At 36.0% G+C, this 23739-nt stretch overlaps 1 protein-coding gene across 1 annotated transcript in view; it reads left to right on the top strand.

Moving 5' to 3' along the window:
* Dpy19l2 (dpy-19 like 2) overlaps positions 1-17200 on the top strand; it is a 107786-nt gene extending 90586 nt beyond the window's left edge. The window contains exons 17-22 of the mRNA XM_047562026.1: positions 8267-8291; positions 9841-9960; positions 11063-11237; positions 12520-12619; positions 13868-13993; positions 16907-17200. Of these exons, the coding sequence (XP_047417982.1) occupies positions 8267-8291; positions 9841-9960; positions 11063-11237; positions 12520-12619; positions 13868-13993; positions 16907-17057 (697 nt within the window). The 3' untranslated portion in view covers positions 17058-17200. The remainder of the gene's footprint in view (positions 1-8266; positions 8292-9840; positions 9961-11062; positions 11238-12519; positions 12620-13867; positions 13994-16906) is intronic.
* The last annotated feature ends 6539 nt before the right edge of the window (positions 17201-23739 follow it).

Raw genomic sequence — 23739 nt, 5'->3', positions numbered from 1 at the left:
GAGACATTAGATGTGAGGTTTATTAGTTTGCCTCTAAGTGACGTGACATTTTTCTCTTGTGACTTTTAATATTCTATCCTTATTATTTATATTAGGCATTTTGATTATAATGTGTCTTGGAGAGGTTCTTTTTTGATCTTTTCTATTTGGAGATCTATATGAATCCTGTATGTGGATGTTCATCTCCATTCATGAGGTTTGGCACATATTTTGTTATTATTTCACTGAAAAGTTTCTTAATGCTATTAACCTATATCTCTATGCCCTCTTCCATCCTGAGGATTCTTAAATTTGGTCTCTTAATGTTATCCCAGAGTTTCCGTGTGTTCTGATCCTGTTCTTTTATTTTTTAGTGTGCTCCATTTCATATACCCTGTCTTTGAGACCTTAAATTATATTTCATATATAATCTAATCTGTTGGTGATACTTTCAAGTGAAATTTTTATTTGATTTATTTTCTTTCATTTCCAGTAGTTTTCATTGGTTTCTCTTCAGAATTTCTATCTCTATATTGAATTGCTCTTTTATCTCATGTATTTACTCTTAATACTTTCATTAGATCTCTTTTAACCCACTAATTATTTTAATAATATATTTTATAGTCTTTTTGAAACTTCATTCCCTTCAATATCTATATGCTCATTTGTTGGGGATTGTAACCTTCAGGAAGAGAAATCTTTGCCTGTTTCTTCACGTTTTCAGAATCTTGGACTTGCATGTGTTGAGAAACATTCAACTTTCTCTATTGTGAGGATGTTTTTTGTTGAGTAGTTCTCTTTTATAATAAATCCTGTGTTGTTGTTTTTTTCTCTTAGCTCTGACACATAGACTGACTTTAATTCAAGTGTGAGTTTAAACCACCTCAGTTTCACCCACCAGGCAGGCATGTGCTGGGACAGTGTGATAACACTTGTTAAAAATCTCCCAGAGAAGAAAGCTGCTGCACAGCCACCTCAAGATGGCTTAGTTCTCTGCCTGCCAGCAGAGAAACATGGGGTACTCTTTAATCAGCAGCTTGTTATACTCAGAATCAGTTAAGATCAAATTGTATCTGTGTTCCACAGGTTTTCCCAATTATTTTTCATAGTTTTTCTTTCTCTGCCTATGTGACCTTTCCCCTGTACAGTGAACTGTCATCATCAGCACTCCTAGCAAAGTCTGAAGGATATTCTTCCTTTTTCCATGTTCAAAGCAACTAGATATCTGTGTCTGATTCTGATACTGGATTTTAGTCGATTTCTGCTGTCACCTCCCTCACTGGAAAGCTATACTCTCATTGCTTGAATCCCAAGAAATGGAGCAACTGGAAAATGTACTCTTTTGCTAATCTGACATCTCAGATTTCCCCTCCACCATACTTTTTTGATCACTATAGTTTTATACTATGATTTGAAGTCAGGAACTGTGATGCCTCCAGGTTGGTGCTGTTTTATCAAGATTTATCTGGCTAGTCCTGGTCTTTTATTGTTTCATACATAGATTTTTTTTTCCTGCAAAAAATGCCATTGGAATTTTGATATTATGTTGAACCTGTAGATTGTTTTAGATGGTGTGTTAGATTTTTGTTACTGTGATTAAAATATCTGAAAAGAAAAACTTAGAGGAGAAGTGTATTCTGCCGAAGGTGAGGCAGAGCATTTTGATCAAAGTGTGTGGCAGAGGGAAGCGGCTCATCGCCTAGTGATCAAAAAGAAGAAAAAGAGCAAGGGTAAGTGACCATAGTGAAGGAGAAAGCTTCTTGGACAAGTCCCCAGGGACCCACTTCCTCCATCCATGCCCCACCTACCTACAGTTACCACTCAGTTCATTCAAATTAGGATTGTACCACTGCATCTGTTTGGCCAACTTTGTTTTCAAGATTAAATATTTTGTCATCAATATCTGAGGTTCTGTCTTCCAGGTGTTCTATCCTATTGGTTATGCTTTCTATGGAGTTTTTAACTTGGTTTATCGTTTCCTTCATTTCACAGATATCTGTTTTTTTTTTTTTTTTTTTTCAGTATCTCTTAACTTTTTATTGAAATGATCTCTTGCTTCCCGTATTTGGTCTTTTAACTGTTGATTGTTGCGATCATTTAATGCCTGCATTTGCTCTTTCATCTCCTTGTTTGCTTCCCTGATTGTTTTAATTATGTACATTCTGAACTCCCTTTCTGACATTTCTTCTGCTGTGCTGTCATTGGGTTTTATTGATATAGTATCTAGGTTTGTTTGGGACATTTTCTTCCCTTGTTTTCTCATATTGGTCAGCTGTCAGTGGGACCCTGAGATATTGCAGATTTCCGCTATTGGCTTATAGTGTCCCTGTAGATTTCCAGTGTATCACCTCCCAGCCTTCAGTAGCCTGAAGTCTTGGAGGAACTTGATAATGCAGTGCTTCCGAAGAAAGCTGCCCCTAGCCCCCTACTGGTTCCAGGGCTTGGAGCTGGCTCTGTGCGGAAAGGCTCTCAGTGAGGGGCCTGCACCGCACAGCTGGCTGTGTGGGAGGAGCCCACCGCCGGAGTGCGCAGGGCTACCTGGGGAAGACTCTAGCTGCCCTGCCCTGCTCTGATAAGCTGCCCTTATCCAGGCCTGCCGCCCAGGCCAAGCTTCACCTGGTGGGGGAGACTCACCCCATAACTCTTTTTTTGTCCAAGTCTCTCAATGCCTCCCCTTCTTGAGTCCTGGATTCTGGAGCGACTGGAGATGCAGTCACCCTCTAGGCTGCCATCTTGGATCGCCCCGTGGAAAGAGCCTGCGGCCGGACGGGGCAGGGCCACCTGGAGAAGTCTCTGGCTGCCCTGCCCTGATCCCAGAGGCTGCTTGTGGGTCGAAGCTCTTTGTTGACTCAGGGACTTGTGGCTGGCTCTATGTAGAAAAGCTCTCACTGGGCGGTCCGCTCCGAGAAGCTAGCCTTGAAAGGCACCTCCCACCGCAGGGGCCCCGGCTGCTTGGGGAAGTCCCTGGCTGCTCTGTCCTGGTCCCTGAAGCCACTTGCGGGCCGGAGCACACCACGCTGGCTCCGGTACTTGGAGCTTGTTCTGATCAGAAAGGCTCTCACTGGGGGGCCTGCTCCGAGAAGCTGGGAAGCTGGCTGTGTGGGCGGGGCCCACTGCTGGAGTGCGCAGGGCTACCTGGGGAAGACTCTAGCTGCCCTGCCCGGCTCCGATAAGCCACCTCTATCCGGGCCTGCTGCCCAGGCCAAGCTTTACTCGGTGGGCGAGACTCATCCGTGACTCTATTTTAGTCCGAGTCTCTCAATGCCTCCCCTTCTTAACTCCTGGGTTCTGGAGCGACTGGAGATGCAGTCACCCTCTAGTCTGCCATCTTGGATCACCAGTTTATTCCTATTTTATTATTTGTTGTGCTATTACATATGGGATTGTTTTACTGATTTACTTTACAGATAGTTAATTGCTAGTATATATAAATGCAACTGATTTTTGTTTTATTTTTTTGTGTTCTTCAACTTTACAAGACATAACTGTAGTCATCCCTGCTCTCTTTTGGTTACTATTTGCATGAAATATCTTTTTCCATCCCCTCACCTCAGCTTATGTGTACCTTTAAAGCTGAAGTGAGTTTCTTTGTATCTTTTTTTTTTTTTTTTTTTAAATAGGTTGAATCCTTTTATTTTCCTCCACACCAGCGATGGAACTCATAGGCGCTTAACCACTGAGTCACATTTTAGCCCTTTTTAAAATTTTATTTAGAGACAGGGTCTCACTGAGTTGCTTCGGGCCTTGCTAAATTGCTAAGTCTGGCTTTGAACTGACAATCCTCCTACGTCAGCCTCCTGAGTCACTGGGATTAGAGGCATGCGCCATTGTGCCTGGCTAGTTTGGATCTTGAATATCCCCAGAAGGCCCAGGTGTTAGAAGCTTGGGCTAGTGGAAGTGGATAGGAATTTTAGTCTTCAGGTCACTGGGAGTGTACCCTCAAAAGCAAAGACTATAGGACCCCAGGCTCCTACTTTTCTTTTCATGAGGTGAGCAGTGTTTTTTTTTTTTTGTTTTGTTTTGTTTTTATTATTGTACACAAATGGGACACATGTTGTTTCTCTATTTGTACATGGCGTAAAGGCATACCATTTGTGTAATCATAAATTTACATAGGGTAATGTTTGATTCATTCTGTTATTTTTTTCCCTCCCCGCTACCCCTCCCACCCCTCTTTTCCCTCTATACAGTCCTTCCTTCCTCCATTCTTGCCCCCTCCCTAAACCTAACCCTAACCCTAACACTAACTCTTCCCACCCCCCATTATGTGTCATCATCCACTTATTAGCGATATCATTCTTCCTTTGGTTTTTTGAGATTGGCTTATCTCACTTAGCATGATATTCTCCAGTTTCATCCATTTCCCTGCAAATGCCATAATTTTATCATTCTTTATGGCTGAGTAATATTCCATTGTATATATATGCCACAGTTTCTTTATCCATTCATCAATTGAAGGACATCTAGGTTGGTTCCACAATCTGGCTATTGTGAACTGAGCAGCTATGAACATTGATGTGGCTGTATCTCTGTAATATGCTGATTTTAAATCCTTTGGGTATAGGCCAAGGAGTGGGATACCTGGGTCAAATGGTAGTTCCATTCCAAGTTTTCTAAGGAGTCTCCATACTGCTTTCCAGAGTGGCTGCACTAATTTGCAGCCCCACCAGCAATGTATGAGTGTACCTTTCTCCCCACATCCTCGCCAACACCTGTTGTTGCTTCTATTCTTGATAATCCCCATTCTAATTGGAGTGAGATGGAATCTTAGGGTGGTTTTGATTTGCATTTCTCTTATTACTAGAGATGTTGAACATTTTCCCATATGTTTGTTGATTGCTTGTAGATCTTCTTCTGTGAAGTGTCTATTCATTTCCTTAGCCCATTTGTCGATTGGATTATTTGCATTCTTGGTGTAGAGTTTTTTGAGTTCTTTATAGATTCTGGAGATTAGCGCTCTATCTGAAGTATGATTGGCAAAGATATTCTCCCACTCTGTAGGCTCTTTCTTTGCATTGCTGTTATTAATTCTTGCTTTTATTTCTTGTGCTATGGGAGTCCTGTTGAGGAAGTCTGGTCCTAAGCCGACATGTTGAAGCTCTGGACCTACTTTTTCTTCTATAAGATGCACGGTCTCTGGTCTGATTCCGAGATCCTTAATCCATTTTGAGTTTAGTTTTGTGCAGGGTGAGAGATATGGGTTTAGTTTCATTCTGTTGCATATGGATTTCCAGTTTTCCCAGCACCATTTGTTGAAGAGGCTATCTTTTCTCCATTGCATATTTTTGCCCCTTTGTCTAGTATGAGAAAATTGTATTTATTTGGGTTTGTGTTGTGTCCTTTATTCTGTACCATTGATCTACCTGTCTACTTTGGTGCCAATACCATGCCATTTTTGTTACTATTGCTATTTTTTATTTCTTCAAACTTTTCTTGACATTTTAATTTACATGTATTTTTTGATGTTTGGCTTTTTTCCTATTTAAGTTCTTCTAATCCTCATTTTAAATTGGTGAATTTAAACTGTTTTCATATTCTTTGTGATAACCACTGTGTTTGGACCTCCTGCCATCTTATTTAATTCTTTTTACTTATGCTTTTCAAAACTTATTTCCTTAACATTTACTGAATCGTTTGTTATCTGTTTTCTTTTCATATTTACTGGGATTTCCTCTGAATTATTAACAAATATATTCATATTGATATCAGTAATTAATAGTTAAAACCTGTTACCATCAATACTACTAACTAGGAGTTACTTGTTATTTACTGCATCTAGTTTCTTATCTTTACTAACTCAGTAAATTCCCACAACCACACCGAGAGAGAAGAGTTTATTGCTGTTCCCATTATATACAGATGAAGGTAACTACAGCATAGAAAAGGTGAATAATTTTCCCCAAAGGCACTGTATTAATCAATTGGCTTTAATACAATGAAATGCCTGATGCAACTAACTTTATAAAGAGGAAAGGTGTTTATATCACACAGTTCTTTTAGAGGTTTGAAATCCAAGATTGAGGAGTGCTCCATTGACTTGGCCTCTGTTGAGTGTGGTGCATCATGATGGAAATAAGTAAAGGAGCAAAGCATCACATCTTGGGTAGCGGGGAGGGGGATGTGCAAGTGCATGTCATACTCTCATGGGAACTACCTAGAAGTCCTGTGAGAACTACCTTCTGAGGGCCTGTCCCCAGTGACCTAAGGACCTCCTACTAGATTCCATCTCTCAAAGGTTCCCTGGCACTTTCCAACAGCACCATCACAGGGACCAGGCCTTTATCATGGACTTTGAGGGACTCTATTCTATATTCAAACCTAGCAGACACAGACATAGAGAGTGGTAGAGCCAAGATTCACACTAAGGTTTGCTGGTTTTAGAGATTTGCTTGTTTCATAAGCTTTAACAACATTTTTACTTCTTGCCACCTACGCAACCTTTTATGCTGAAACAATCTGAAAGTTTTCTTCTAGATTGTTGTATTATTTATTCTGTTTTAAGAAGTCTCTGAGCATTTAAAGATAGCTGCAATTTTTTGACTTCAAATTTTACTGATTTTATTTGTTTTTAACTGTTTCTTGTATCTCATGTTTTTCCCTTAGATTCATAGGGTACTTGTTCAAATATTTGTAATAATGTAGACACAGTATACTTTTGGAGTACTTTCTTATTTGAAAAATGCATTTATTTTGCCCTCTTCCTTGATTATGGATTGTTTAGTAGATATGTCTGAGTCTTATCCAGCCATTTATAGTTTGAGCATTTATAGTATTGAGCATTGCAAATGAAAAATCCTCTATAAAGTTTTTCTGGAAATTTGTAGGGTTTGGAGATGGGGAAAAGAGAGAGAGTTTTATTTTGATCTGAGCTCTTAACTCTTCAGCTGAGGGGATTGTTTCTCTCCTATTCATTGACTTTAGCCTCTCATTCTTGAACTTCTATTATTGCTTTTATCATATTGTCTATTTCTTTTTTCGCTCCATTCTCAGAGAATTCCATGACTGAATTTTCAACATTACCAACTTCAGCTATGTACATTCTATTTTTCAACCTTATTTTGAGGTTGTGAATTAGATACAAATGTTTTTCTCAGAATTTCTGAAAACCCCTTTTTATGGCAGCTTATCTGATTATGCGGATTTGGTATTATCTCAAAAGCCTCTGAAGATCATAACTGGAATTTTCATTTAGTCATTTCCTTTATTTCTTTACTCACCTGGTGCTTCACTTTAATGCTGTTTGTGCTTTGTTTATTCATTTCTTAAATGAACTCCTGGATTTATTTGTATTAGTATTTACCCTTGTGGCAGGGGACAGTTCACGTCAATTATAATACAAACTTACATACCAGGAATCTTCTCTGCATGCAGTAGCTCACTGCAGGATTCTGTTATAAGTGAACAATTTTAGGACAAATGGGAAAAACTCACTCTCTTGGCTGCATATGTAGGAAAGGAGCTGCAATGGTGGTAGAGTAATTGGTGACAATTGTCCTAAAAGACCTTCCCCCAAACACCCTTTGAAAAAATCTACAGGTACCCTTGAATTTCCTTTGAACACTGGCTTATTTCTTTCTCTGACCTTTAATTCCCTAATAGAAGACCCTGCATCCTGTGGATTATAAAATATTTAGACTTTTCAGTGGAACAATAAAATAGGCAGGCTTTTACCTCTCACGTAAGTCTTACAAGGATAAAAATTTATCTGTACTGTTTCTGCTTGTTCACTATACAGTGCTTAGAACATAGTGGGTATCCTGTAAGTATTCAGTAAATTGGAACCATTTTTCTGGAACTAAAAATACTTATGTGCTTTACCCAATAATTTTTCTTTTAGACTTCATCCTAAGAAAATGTTCAGTGATGCTCCCAAAGCTTTCTGTGCAAGAATGCTCATGTGGTTTTTTATTGTGAAAATGAAAACAATTTAAAATTCCAATAATAGTTTTCTGAAGTATTTATTGTATGTAGTTTGAATGTTTAATAGAAAGTCTTTCTGTTCATTAATTCTTCCAGAATTACAATCATCAGGGATCAGTAAAACTTATTTTATCTTAACCAAAGAATGACTTTTTAACATACCTTCAGTACAATGACTGTAAATTATGCCTTTTAAAGTACTGTGTTTTTTAGTATTGTTTTCTAACCTTTTTTATTTTTTATTTAAGCCCCTAAGTAGTTTAAGAGAATAAAATTTCAAAATTCTAAGAAATCAACGAAGTTATTTTTATGTAATCATAGTTTAATGGGCATACAGTAAATAGATAATATTTTGATTTTATTCCAGAAAACAGCTCCTTGAACGTGGTGAGGTAAAGTTCTCATTTTTTTCTCTGGTAGACTTGTGTATTAAATTCTAGTTCAAGGATACTTCACAAAGTTGTAGCCTTGCTGCTGGTGCACACTCAGTAGAACCTGAGTTGTTCTACATGGGTGGTGAATTTCTGCTGAACCTTCTCTCTTTAGTCTGCTCTCACATTTGAATACTAATAAGGATTTGGAAGCAATTTGTAAAATGCAGAAATATTATCATTCAGAAATAACCTATTAGTTTTTTGGTATGTTTTCTTATAGCATCTGCTCTTCTCCTCCCCACTCTGCGTATGTGTGTTTTGGGGGTAGGGTTATGTTTCTTTACAGAATTATTATTCTGTATGTACACAGCTTTACATCCTGAAAATGTACCAAGCAATTAAATAATCTATCATGTAATTTCAAAATGCACTAATTTGTTACTTATCCCTATACACTGGTAAGTTGTTTCCTGTTTTGCAAATAAAAATATACTTCATGTATAACTAATTAGAACAAATAAAAAATTAATTAAAAAAATAAAAAGCCAGAAGATGCTGTAAGAAAACACACACACACACACACACACACACACACACACAATACACTTTGGCGATCATCTTTGAAACATATCTTTGTGTTTTGATTATTTCCTTGAATAAATTCCTATAATGGAAGTTAAAGGAGTTGTCTCTTTTCTCTTTGCAGAAATGTATCAATTTGTTTCAGCATTCATTTTCTTATATTCAGTATTAATTTAATATTTGTCATTTTGATAAATGAAAATACCTTATTATCTTTAACATTTAATTTGTTTGAGTATTAATGAGATACAGCATACATATTTAATTGCTTTTACTTTTCCATTATGTGCCCATAGTCTTTGTCCATTTTGATATTTTATGACTATCTCTGTTAGAAAAGTTGTGCTTGAAACCTTTGCTCAGGGAAAAAACCTTCCACCTTGATCAAAACAGGGTATCCTACTAGTTAGTACAAATATTTATATAATTCTACTTCTTATATTACATACTACTGTGATATCTGAATGATATACACATTTGTGAAGCATTTCATGTTTTTTGTCTCTGTAGCTCACCTCTTACTTTTTAAAAATCTTTGCTCAAATATCATCTTTTCAATGAGGTCCACTATGACAATCCCATTCAAAATGCAGTTTCTCCCACCTTGCACTCCCTGGCTCTTTTCCCTGCTCTGCTTTCTTGCCCATTTATCACTTGATAATAGACTATATGGGGTTTATTTTCTTTCTGTGGACTATAATGGACTTGTTTATTTCCTATGTCTATTTATTGTTGTCACTTCTTACTAAATTATATTCACATGTAAGCCTCACTGGCAGAGATTGCTCAGTGTTATATCTGAAGCACCCAGAACAGTGCTTAGTGTTTAACAGTCATTCAAAAAACCATTGCTGAATGAATAAATAAATATTAATAGACATTACTGTTAAAAGATCTTTGTTCTAATGAATAATAGTGGTTTTAATATACCTTATATTTATTAATAATAAAATATAAAAAATAAAGACTTTGTTTTGTTTTATAGCTGGTTTTTCACACTTTGCAGTTGATGGCATTTACTGCCCTTGCTGTTTTAATTATGAGGCTGAAGCTGTTTTTGACACCACACATGTGTATTATGGCTTCCTTGATCTGCTCCCGACGGGTAAGGCACTATTCTTGTGCAAGTACACTGTAATATCTGTAGCAACTCTAGTACAGTTATCCTGACTTTGCTGAGTAATCCAAAACATAAAATCAGGCTTTTTAATTTAGTTAACTTAAATAATTAGAAATGTTAGTTCACAATTCACAAATGAGCAAGAAAATCATCTTCAAATGGCTTTAAACATTATTCTTAGATTGTAAATGATATTTCTCTGACGAGTGATGAGGCACATACTCCACCTGTTCAGTACCACTCACAAACGTAGTCTTTCAGAATTGTTTGTGCCAGAGTTTCCTGCCCACCAAAACCACCTCAGGTATTCATTCAGAAGTGAATAGATACTGAATAATTGCTCAAGTGTAGTCCTGTGTGGCACAGAGAATTCCTAAGAAAAGTTGTCAATCCTGGATTCCATGGCTATATCTAACATAGGACATAATTAGGTAAGTTTCCTAGAGTTACCAGGTATGGTGGCACATGCTTGCAATCCAAGCAGTTCAGGAGGCTGAGGCAAGAGGATCATGAGTTTAAAGCCAGCCTAAGCAACTCAGTGAGACCCTGTATCTAAGTAAAAATACAAAAAAGGGGCTGGGGATGTGACTCAGTGGTTGAGCGCCCCAGGCTTAATTCCTGAAACCCCCCCCCAAAAAAATTACCCAGAGTTTTGATACCTATAGAAATACCTTATTTATTTAGTTTTGATTATGAGTATGTAATCAGAAATTATAATATTTATTTTCCTGAGAGGAATACACACATCAGTGCTAATAAAGCTTGCCTGGTTCCTACTACAGATTTAGTTCTAGGATGTTTTAAAAGTGTGATTTGCTGATCTTAACTCCAGATTACAGATCATTACTAGAAGGATAAGATATGCCTTCCTTAATTCTTTGGAGAGGAACAAGGTCTTATTTTTAACCAGGCCCAGTAATTTGAATGTATTTGTTGTTTTAAAGCAAAATATGATGATAATTCAGTGTTGATGTACTAATATCATATGTAAACCTTGGTTTAAGTAGTAGGGTAAGAATTTATTTTTGACCCAGTAGCACTTATAAGGATTATAAATAAATGTTTTTTTTTTTTTTTTTCATTTCAGCTCTTTGGCTGGCTTTTTTGCAGAGTTCATTTTGAGAATGTTATCTTTGGCATTCTAGCAGTGATGTCTATTCAAGGTTGTGCAAACCTCCATAATCAATGGAGCATAATAGGAGAATTTAATAATTTGCCTCAGGAAGAACTTATACAATGGATCAAATACAATACCAGACCAGGTATGTAGCTATTTAGTTTATGTATAGTTAACTTTACACTTATACACACATTTACATATACTATGTAGTTAAGTAGTTAGTACTTTGAATGTGTGTGTGTGTGTGTGTGTGTGTGTGTGTGTGTGCACAGATAGTTTTTCATTTTTACACTGGTGAGGAAGCACTACACATTCAGTAGAAACTGTGTTTTGAGTTTGAGTTGTGATCTTTTTCCAGGTCAGTTGGATAAGAGTATGATACTCTTGAAGCTGGGCAGTAACACTGAGCCACGGCTCCCAGACAGCCACGAGCACTATGTTGCCAACATTTTGTAGATAGCTTGTCTTGCATTTTCATTCAAAGTTGCATTTAGAATGCTGGATTATATTTGAAAGTAAACAGTTTCTTCAGTAAATCTGAGTAGCATGCCTTGTTTTTATTGTGCTAATTAAAAATGATAACAACCTTCATAATTACAAGCATTTGGTTATTTGGTTTACTAGGAGACAAAACTGACACAAAAGCCAGATATTTTTTTATGTAGTCCTACTTATGACTAAATTTATACATACCATTACTTTAAATAGTAGTGCTCACTAGTTATAAAATGGTTGGGTGAAATGTATAAGTGGCATAATTCAAATGAGAACTGAGATAACATAATTATGAATATTTAAAGATCATCTGAAGAAAGACAATAATGTTCTCTAGCACATAGACATGACTACATATCATAACATAAAAAAATCATTTGAAAAAAATGTACCATTGAGACTTGCCTCTTAAAATAGTCACTCAGTCCCTAGTATTTTAAATAATTTTAAATGCTTTAATTTCATGATAACTCATGTGATTTTACATTGTCCCTTGTCCTGTGTGTCTCTGTAGTATTGGCCCTTAATGTCATGCCGAAGTGAGGCAGGAAGCTGTAGTGGAGTAGCTTTGGGGGTGAGCTCTGCAACCTTTTAACTGTGTAGTCTTAGACAAGTCACTTTACTGTGTGTCTGCTTCTTCATCTACAAAATAAGGAAAACATAGAACTCACTTCACAGAGTTCTTATGCAAATTAAATCACTGACTCCTTGTAAAAATTCTGAGCACCGTTGCCAACACCAAGATAACACTTAACAAAGGTAGTTATTATGGTAGACAATGAATACTGTGCAAATAAAATGAATGATGTTAAATGGTTCTTATTCAAATATGCTTCATCTTTCTTAATTTAAATTCAGATACTATGGATAAATTTAGCTTTCAGTTTTCTTTAAATCATTTTATTAAGAAATGTAATCTTGTTTTGCAGATGCTGTTTTTGCAGGTGCCATGCCTACAATGGCAAGCATAAAACTGTCAACTCTTCATCCTATTGTGAATCACCCACATTATGAGGATGCAGACTTGAGGTTAGCAACTGACTGAATATTTCACTTAGACTCATTTGCTACTTGCTACTGGCTCTTAGGAATAGGGAAAATGTTTACACACACACACACACACACACACACACACACACACACACGCATACACACACACACACATGCTTTCATCTTCTTGCTGAAAGCTAAAAAAGAATATAATCACCCCAGAAATCATCCAGTATGTACCTGTTTCCTTCAAAGCAGGTTTAATAAACTTCTGAAAACTGAAAAAGTACGTGTGTCTATGAGGGGGAAAGCAAGTTCCAATTAAACCCTAAGCAGCAGCCAAAGGAACAGATGGCTTTGCCAACCCTTTACCCTAACACATGTCCCTCTGCTTGACTTAAGAAACATCCTAGATCTTATTGGTAGAAAAAGTACATGAAATTTTCCATATTACATCCTTTTATAAAAATTTGGGGTATTTAGCTGCTTTATGAAAACTCTGGTTTCCATTGTGCTCTGAAAGTTTTGTTTTCTTTACATGACTGACTGGTTTTCAAAAATTATTTTGATTATTCTGTTGTAATTATAGTCCTTTTTTTCTTAGTGGATTTTTAGTTTATTCTTAAAGGAAAAATTTTAAAATTATTTGAAATTTTATGTCTGGTTGTAGTGATTGGACATCCCAAATACTTGAAATCCTAAGTAACATTTAATGCATAAGTGGTGATCTGTTCATTGTTCATTGTTTCCTAAGAACCCAAACCTAAAGCCAAATCATCTTTCATACCATATTTGATGAAATCCCTGTTTCTCAAGAATTTATAATGTGCTTCTTCTACCTCTCAGAGACCCAGTGTCTAAATATTCTATTTGCTACATTCAACTTCAACTCATCTGTTTTTCTGTGCTTCTATAGATATTAGTTGTGAAATCTGTGTTTTCACTACATTCAGATTCTGTCTGAAAATATTCTGTGAGCAGATTAATTTATGAACTGTGCGAAACAAATTTTATATTTCAGCTATTATCCTGCTATTCAGTGTATCTCCAGACTGGATTACATACAAACAAGCAATATATACAAAATTCAAACTGTTATGAGATTTAGCACCTTGAAAATATAACTAGGAATGTGGGAATAGTTATCTCAAAAATAATTTCTTTTATTTTGAGTCATAGATATCAATCCTCCATCCAGTGAGGATTGAGATTTCAATTTGCTGTCAATTTTTCTTTAGTCCATTATCATTTATTTTGAAATCTGTTTATATTTGTTAAAAATTAAAGGGCCCGAACAAAAATTGTTTATTCAGCATATAGTCGAAAATCTGCGAAAGAAGTGAGAGATAAATTGTTGGAGTTACACGTGAATTATTATGTTTTAGAAGAAGCATGGTGTGTTGTGAGAACTAAGTGAGTATTAATACTCTGCTATATGATATGGTATATTTTAAAGCAACAAATATTTCACTTTATTACAATAGCCCTAATTTTTTAAGACTTTATTTGATATAAATTCCATTATACTATTACCTTGGTATTTTACTTAAAATCATTTCATCTAGAGAAGTAAAATTATATTATCATTTAAGGAAAATCTACTTTCAAAAAATTCTAATATATTTTAGCATCTTGATTTTTCATTTAGCATCTTTTATTTATTTTTTTCACTGGTACATGAAAACTTAAAAATTGTACATGTTTGGGTTATGTTTCAATACATGTATTAAACACATCTATCTTAAACTTAGCTTTTTTTCATAATTTTTCACATTTTTATGACAATTTTTATTAGATGAATGAAATGCAGATTTGAATTTACAACAGAGTGAAGTGTTAACACTCTGGTACAATACTGAACAATACTGGATTTATAAGACTTAAGAGAAAAGTTTTCATAACTCAAAATGACATAATAAGAAAAATATTACTAAGTAAAATTTAAAATTCTTGAACTTAGAATCTTGAAGATTCAAGAAACTTTAAGGTGTTTAAGGGATTCTTGAGGCCTTTGTTTAAACCTCTGAGCAGAGGTATTAACAGCTGCACATGACAGTAGATGCAGGCAAGTTAATTGCCTCCTAGAACAACAATGACAAATTGGCAGTTAGAAAAATGAAGCAGACTCCAGAGTCACTCTAGTGACTCCCTTAAATATGACTAAAATTGAAAAAAAAATTGATTATGCCAACTGTGCTGACATTGGAGTACCTACAACTCTCATCCATGGGTTGTGTAAATGTAATATGGCACAACCATTTTGCAAGACAGTTAAGTTATTCATAAAAACTCACACATACACCTGCTATGTGTATTTGCATAAAAGAAAGCATACATCCACACCAATTATTGTACACAATGTTTATAGCAGTTTTTTTTAAAACATAATAAACCAAAACTGAGAACAGTCCAGGTATCTATCAATAGGTGGATGGGTAAACACAGTATTAAAATAGTTAGACCATATAGTATTACTCATCAATAAAAACAAGAATGAACTGCTGATACATAGAACAATATGGATAAATCTCAAAACAATTAGGTTGAGTAAAGAAGCAGACAAAGAAATCAAGCAACAATTCCAGAAAATGCACACAAATCTGTAGTGAGAGAAAGCTGCTATATGGCTTCCTGGGAAGGGATGTTACCTGGGACAAGAGAGTAGAGGTGCAGGAGGGCATGAGTAAACTTTTGGGAGAGGTGAGTAGATTCATGACTTTTGCTGTGGCCATGGCTTCACAGGTATATATACATATGTTAAAACTTATTAAATTATACGCCCTAAATATGTGGAGTATATTAAATAATTATTGATTAAGTATGCCTTAATACATCTGCTAAAATATCTTACAAGGGCTTTTATCCAAGATGTATGAAGAACTCTCCTACCTCAGTAATAAACAGCATAAAATTTGGCAAAATATTTAAACAAACATTTTACAAGAAGATAATTCTGAATGACCCATAAAAACCCTAAAATGATTCAACTTACAAAGACAGATAATACCAAGTGTTTGTGAGAATTTGTAGAACAACTTAAACTCTCATACATTATTGATAGAAATAGAAGATGGTGTATTGACCTTGGAAAACAATTTTGAAGTTGCTTATAAAGTTAAATATATACTTAACCATACATCCCAGCAGTTCTACTGCTAGATATTTCCCTAAAGTAATAACCCATGTCAATACAAAGCCTTGTTCATGAGTCTTTGGACAGCACTTTATTATTAGCAAAACCTCAAAGTATCTCAAATGTTCATTAACTTCAAATAGGCAAATTGTTGTAATTCCATGTAATGAAAATTAAAGAACCACTGATCTACAATAGTAGTTGTAGGAACTACAACATCTAAGGTATGAATATCAAAAACATTCTAAGGTAAAGAAACCAGAAATGAGAAACCTACCTTCTCAGAATAGAAGCCTACTATTCTGTAGTGCAGAAAGGAGATCAGGGCATGCCTGGGACCTTGCCTGGGGAAGGGAATTGACTGCAGGACACAGGGGAACTTGTTAAGTGATGGAAATTTTCTATATTATGATTGTGTTATGTTTATTCATTCTATGCATATTTGACCGTACTTAAACTTTTACCACATATGATATGGGTAAATTTTATTGTACATAAATTATACCTCAATATAGATGTTAAAAAAAGTAGAAACCAATTTTATGTGATTTCTTCCTTTTAATGATTCCCATGCAGGGTGAGAAATATTATATCATTTAATCCATAGTGAACCACCTAAAATGGGAAAGCATTGAAGGAAACAAACTTGGCATAAGAACTTCCTTTCCCTTCCTTGGACTATATTCATGCTAATCCAAGGCAGTTTATGCCAAAAAATTGGAATTAATCAGAAATTTGATTAGCTTTCTTTATTTCATCTCATTCTACTATGTTAGGATGGTGATGGTGCTTGGAAATGTTTCACTTTGAAAGTGAACATCTAAATATGTATTTCTGAATGTATACTGAGCCTTTATTATAAGTTCATATTATATTATTTCATTAAATGGGACATGAAAATGCAACATACTTCATTTCATTTTATTATTTAAAAGTTTTGAACTTGTATTTTTTAAATGATTCTTAAAAATCTTTAATCTCTAAAGAATTTAGTGTCTGAAAATCCAGGAGATACTTTATAATTTATATATCTCCTCTATGTATGAACATATTTTTTTTTTTTTTTTTTTTTTTTTGGCGGTACTGGGGATTGAACTCAGGGCCTTGTGCTTGCAAGGCAAGCACTCTACCAGCTGAGCTATCTCCCCAGCCCTGAACTTATTTTTAATACATACATATTTGTATCTTTTCAGGCCTGGTTGCAGCATGCTTGAAATCTGGGATGTTGAAGACCCTTCCAATGCAGCTAACCCTCCCCTATGTAGCATCCTGCTCAAGGATGGGAGGCCCTACTTCACCACAGTATTTCTGAATACTATGTACAGAGTACTGAAGGTTAACTGAGAATGACACTACCCATTACACTATGGTGCAAGAGGTGTGTTGAAAACAAACACGGTTTGCCTTATTTTTTTGCCTTGTGATTTATTAAAAATCACAAGCATTAATAAGAGACTTATAAACAAGATAATAAAAATGATTTAAAGTTTTTTCTGATTACTGAAGGTAGATCACTTCATTGTTTTCCATTGACTGTCAGCTTTATTAAGCTTGTTGTGTAAATGATTAAATCATTTTATATTGCATAAAATGTTCATCTTAGAGTTTTAAGGAAAAATGTATATAAAAGAACAATGGAATTTAATAAATCAAGGATATGTAAGTCCTTTCTTATCCAACTAGGTGAATCATTTCAGATTTTCTCTAGTACCAGGTGTATCAACTTAGACTCCCTAACCACTTTGAAGAATGCAGCTCTGAAATGACACTTCCTGGGACCCTGATACTGCTCACAGCCACTGCACAGTCTATGAGGAAACTGTGTCCATTCAAGTGATGTTTTTTCTTTTACTAGACCTCAAGAAAGATCTTTAATAGTGTTCAAATGTTTTTACAAACAACTTGTTTTGTAATATTTTGAATATCTAGAAATTTATTTACCCAACCAAATAAGTGTTTTCCCCTAATTAGTTTTTATCCTGAGTGCAACAGGTTTTAATTTGTCTTTAGAATCCAGTGGTTTTCTTTTAATAGTCAAGTAAAATGAAAATTGCTGCAGCACACAGTAAAATTTGGTGGTTAAACAATCAGAATAGAAAAAAGAAAAACCAGTTAAATGTATCAAATGAGATTTTCAGATGCTAGATCTTGAATGAAGCAAAGGCCTTTCTTTTTATCTTGATGATTTGATGGCCGTGTGGTTTATTGGACACAATCTTTATTTCCAGCCACTATCATTCATAACGCATGCTTTTAAGTCCTCATTTATTTTTGTTTTTTGGATGAGGAAGGTCAGGTTTTATGAATCCTTTCCCCCTATAAAACCTATCCAACAATAATGCTTTGAAAAGTGGTAATTATCTTGAAGATACACTTGCCAATTGCAGAGTAACACTCTCTTCCTCTGCTTGATAAATATTAAATATGCCAGCTCTGCAGTATTTTAATGTGCATTCAAGTTAATCATCTTGAAGTTTTTATATTCATACTTCCCTTATGTTCTTGGCCTTCTATACTTGTGATAACAAAATGATTCAATTCCATAAATTAGTTCACTTATAGTAGGCAAGCAATCACATAATAGAAAAAATATTAAAATGGTTTTTCAACTTTCATTAGTTTAAAATATTTTAAATACAGAATATAAAACAACTAAGAAAGCATGCCACATTTCATTTATTTTAGCAGTTTTAAATAATTTGTTTTGTAGGTGTGGAGCAAAGAAGAAAAAGTGACATAACTAATATAAAATTCAAAAGAAACACATTTTGGATGATTTCCTAGGTTATATTTTTAAAAAATTGGCAGAATTCAAAAAAGGGATGAGCTTACTAACTATGAAATGTTCTATATACATATGATGATTTCATTGGATTTTTATTATTGTTCTGCCCTCTGTATGTTAAATAATTAAAAAACCACTTGAAGATCCTTTGTGTTGTCTATCTTTTCTGACCCTCTCTATATATTTTACTTTTATTCTTTTGAAATACAAAGACTATGCATGAATGTCGTAGGTTGAGTGATGGTAGATTTCCCTCCAGTTCAATGAAACTTTCTACCCTAGTGTTCTATAATAACATTTTGCACATTGCTCTGAAACTATGGCTAAGAGTGAGCTGTACATAGGCTACAGCAATTCTCTCCATCATCCAGCTCTTGGGAATTGATGCATGGCTTCAACAGATAATATGTGTGTTCTACCCTTTTATAGCTGATAGACACTATAGCCAAAATATTAATTTTAATAAAAATGAAATTGTATGTCTTCTATGCTTCTATTGTACAAGCAATGTACTTGTTGAAAATTAATTTTGGAAAAAATTGGAAATTTGAAAGAGAGGGGAAAGCATTCAATAAGCTGTATTAAGATCTCATAGATTTGTTCATTCTTTTTTTAAAAAAATATTTTTTAGATGTTGATAGACCTTTATTTATTCATTTACTTTTATGTGGTGCTGAGGATTGAACTCAGTGCCTCACACCTGCTAGGTAAGTACTCTACCACTGAGCCACAACCCCAGCCCCTCATTCTTTTCTTTTAACCATACATTTTTTTTTTTTTTGCTCATTTTTTTCTTCTAACATAGTTTTAAATTATTTCATGCCTTTCTTTTCACATATAAACATGTAAATGATATTGTTGTAAATAGACAACTTTAATGACTATATAATATCCTGTTTTGTGTACATAATCATATATCACCTAGTTATAGGGATATGTTTTGAAACTTGTTTAGCAAGTTTATCATTGTGTGAATATCACAGTGTACACAGACTTAAGACAGCTACAGCACCACTGTAATTTATATCATATGATCTATAGGAATACTGTTGTGTATGTGGTCCATTGTTCACTGAAACTTCATGCAGCACGATACTGTATGTGTGCATAGCTTAACCATTTCTGAGGTATTTCCATTTTTGCTACTCTTATACAGTTGTACATCCCTTAACTACGAGTATATGTACTGAGGAATGAGTCACTGGGCAATGTCATTATTGTGCAAACATCATAGAGTATACTGACAAAAACAGGTGGCCCGGCCTCCTAACACCTAGGTATATGGTAGAGCATGTTGCACCAGGCTACAAACCTGCACATGTTACAATGGTAAATGTTATAGGCACAATGGTAAGTATCCATATATCTAAACATAGAAAAGATATGGTAAAGATACAATATGAAGGGTCAACCATGGTGCAACTATGTAAGACACCGTGAATGGAGCTTGTAGGACTCAGAGTTGTTCTGGGTGAGTTGGTGAGTGAAGGCGAAGGCCAAGGACATTTCTGGACACACACACAGATTTTATAATACCATAACCCTTTGGGTATGCTACATTTGTAAGAAATATTTTTCTTTCTTCAATAATAAATTAACTTTTGCTGCATAAACTTTTAAATTATTTTTAAGTTTCTGGCTATTCTGTAAGAACATTACATGAAAATAAATACAGAGGGATCCAAGATGGCGGACTAGAGGGTGACTGCATCTCCCGTTGCTCCAGAACCCAGGATTCAAGAATGGGAGGCATTGAGAGACTCGGACCAACATAGAGCCATGGGGTGAGTCTCTCCCACCGGGTGAAGCTCGGCCCTGGGCGGCAGGCCTGGACAGGAGCAGCTTCTCAGAGCAGGGCAGGGCAGCCAGAGACTTCCCCAAGCAGCCCTGCTCCCTCCGGCGGCAGGCTTGATCCACAGCCAGCTTCTTGGAGCAGGCCGCCCAGTGAGAGCTTTTCCGCACAGAACCAACCCCAAGCCCGAGACCCAGCAGCAGGCCCCAGCCCGCAGGCGGCTTCTGGGACGAGGGCAGGGCAACCAGAGACTTCCCGAAGCAGCCCTGCTCCCTCAGGCGCCAGGTGGGGTTCACAGCCAGCTTCTTGGAGCAGGCCTGCCCAGTGAGAGCTTTTCTGCACAGAGCCAACCCCAAGCCCTGAACCCAGCGGTGGGCCCCTGCCTGCAGGCAGCTTCTGGGACCAAGGCAGGACAGGGAGAGGCTTTCCCCTAGCAGCCTGGCTCCTCAGGCGAGGGCAGGCCCTGTCTATAGCCAGCTTCTAGGAGCAGGACCGCCCAGTGAGAGAATTTCCATGCAAAACCAGCCCCCAACCCTGGACCCAGTAGTGGGCTGGGGGCAGCTTTCTTCAGAAGCACTGCATTATCAAGTTCCTCCAAGACTTCAGGCTACCGAAGGCTGGGAGGTGATATACTGGAAATCTATAGGGACACTATAAGCCAAAGAGAAAATCTGCAATATCTCAGAGTCCCACTGATACCTGACCAATACGAGAAAACAAGGGAAGAAAATGTTCCAAACAAACCTACATACTATATCAATAAAACCCAATGACAGCACAGCAGAAGAAATGTCAGAAAGGGAGTTCAGAATGTACATAATCAGGGAAGCAAACGAGGAGATGAAAGAGCAAATGCAGGCACTGAAGGAAGAGATGAAAGAGTAAATGCAGGCATTAAATGATTACACCAATCAACAGTTAAAAGAACAAATATGGGAAGCAAAAGATCATTTCAATAAAGAGTTAAAGATACTGAAGGAAAAGAAAAAACAAACAGAAATCCTTGAAATGAAGAAAACAATAAACCAAATTAAGAACTCCATAGAAAGCATAACCAGTAGGATAGAACACCTGGAAGACAGAACCTCTGACATTGAAGAAAAAATAATCTTGAAAACAAAGTTGACCAAACAGAGAAGATGGTAAGAAATCATGAACAGAATCTACAAGAATTATGGGATATCATGAAAAGACCAAATTTAAGAATTATTGGGATTGAGGAAGGTTTAGAGAAACAAACCAAAGGAATGAACAATCTATTCAATGAAATAATAAACAAAATTGATAAACCTTTAGCCACACTAACAAAGAGAAGATGAGAGAAAACCCAAATCACTAAAATTCGGAATGAACAAGGAAATATCACAAGAGACACGACTGAAATACAAAACATAATTAGAAGCTATTTTGAAAATCTATACTCCAACAAAATAGAAAATTTCGAAGACATCAACAGGTTTCTAGAGACATATGAATTACCTAAACTGAACGAGGAGGACATACACAATTTAAATAGACCAATCTCAAGTAATGAAATAGAAGTCATTAAAGCCTACCATCCGGGAAAAGTCCAGGACCAGATGGGTTCTCAGCCGAGTTCTACAAAACCTTTAAAGAAGAGCTCATTCCAATACTTCTCAAACTATTCCATAAAATAGAAGAGGAGGGAACCCTCCCCAACTCATTCTATGAGGCCAATATTACCCTGATACCTAAACCAGACAGAGACACATCGAGGAAACAAAATTTCAGACCAATATCCTTAGTGAACATCGACGCAAAAATTCTCAACAAAATTTTAGCAAATTGCATACAAAAACATATTAAAAAGATAGTGCACCATGATCAAGTGGGTTTCATCCCAGGGATGCAAGGTTGGTTCAACATTAGGAAATCAATAAATGTAATTCACCATATCAACAGACTTAAAGTCAAGAATCACATGATTATTTCAATAGATGCAGAAAAAGCATTTGATAAAATACAGCACCCCTTCATGCTCAAAACACTAGAAAAAATAGGGATAGTGGGAACATTCCTTAACATTTTAAAGGCCATCTATGCTAAGTCCATGGCTAATATCATTCTAAATGGTGAAAAACTGAAAGCATTCCCCCAAAAACTGGAACAAGGCAGGAATGCCCTCTTTCACCACTTCTTTTCAATATCGTCCTTGAAACTCTAGCCAGAGCAATTAGACAAACCAAAGAAATTAAAGGGATACGAATAGGAAAAGAAGAACTCAAACTATCCCTATTTGCTGATGATATGATTATATACTTAGAGGAACCTGGAAATTCCACCAGACAACTTTTAGATCTCATAAGTGAATTCAGTAAAGTAGCGGGATATAAGATCAATGCACATAAATCTAAGGCATTTTTATATATAAGTGATGAATCTTCAGAAAGAGAAATTAGAAAAACTACCCCATTCACAATAGCATCGAAAAAATAAAATACTTGGGAATCAATCTCACAAAAGAGGTGAAAGACCTCTACAATGAGAACTACAGAACACTAAAGAAAGAAATTAAAGAAAACCTTAGAAGATGGAAAGATCTCCCGTGTTCCTGGATAGGCAGAATTAATATTGTCAAAATGGCCATACTACCAAAAGTGCTATACAGATTCAATGCAATTCCAATTAAAATCCCAATGATGTACCTTACAGAAATAGAGCAAGCAATTATGAAATTCATCTGGAAGAATAAAAAACCCAGAATAGCTAAAGTAATCCTTGGCAGAAAGAGTGAAGCAGGGGGTATCGCAATACCAGATCTTCAACTCTACTACAAAGCAATAGTAACAAAAACGGCATGGTATTGGTACCAAAATAGAAAGGTGGATCAATGGTACAGAATAGAGGACATGGACACAAACCCAAATAAATACAATTTTCTCATCCTAGACAAAGCGGTCAAAAATATGCAATGGAGAAAAGATAGCCTCTTCAACAAATGGTGCTGGGAGAACTGGAAATCCATATGCAACAGAATGAAACTAAACCCATATCTCTCACCATGCTCGAAACTAAACTCAAAATGGATTAAGAACCTCGGAATCAGACCAGAGACCTTGCATCTTATAGAAGAAAGAGTAGGTCCCAGCTTCAACATGTCGGCTTAGGACCAGACTTCCTCAACAGGACTCCCATAGCACAAGAAATAAAAGCAAGAATCAATAACTGGGATAGATTCAAACTTAAAAGCTTTCTCTCAGCAAAGGAAACTATCAGCAATGCAAAGAAAGAGCCTACAGAGTGGGAGAAAATCTTTGCCAATCATACTTCAGTTAGAGCACTAATCTCCAGAATCTATAAAGAACTCAAAAAACTCCACCAAGAATGCAAATAATCCAATCAACAAATGGGCTAAGGAAATGAATAGACACTTCACAGAAGAAGATCTACAAGCAGTCAACAAACATATGGAAAAATGTTCAACATCT

The sequence above is a fragment of the Sciurus carolinensis genome, chromosome 8, assembly GCF_902686445.1.
Source record: "Sciurus carolinensis chromosome 8, mSciCar1.2, whole genome shotgun sequence".
NCBI classification, from domain to species: Eukaryota; Metazoa; Chordata; class Mammalia; order Rodentia; family Sciuridae; genus Sciurus; species Sciurus carolinensis.
This window is presented reverse-complemented; position numbering and strand designations above follow the sequence as displayed.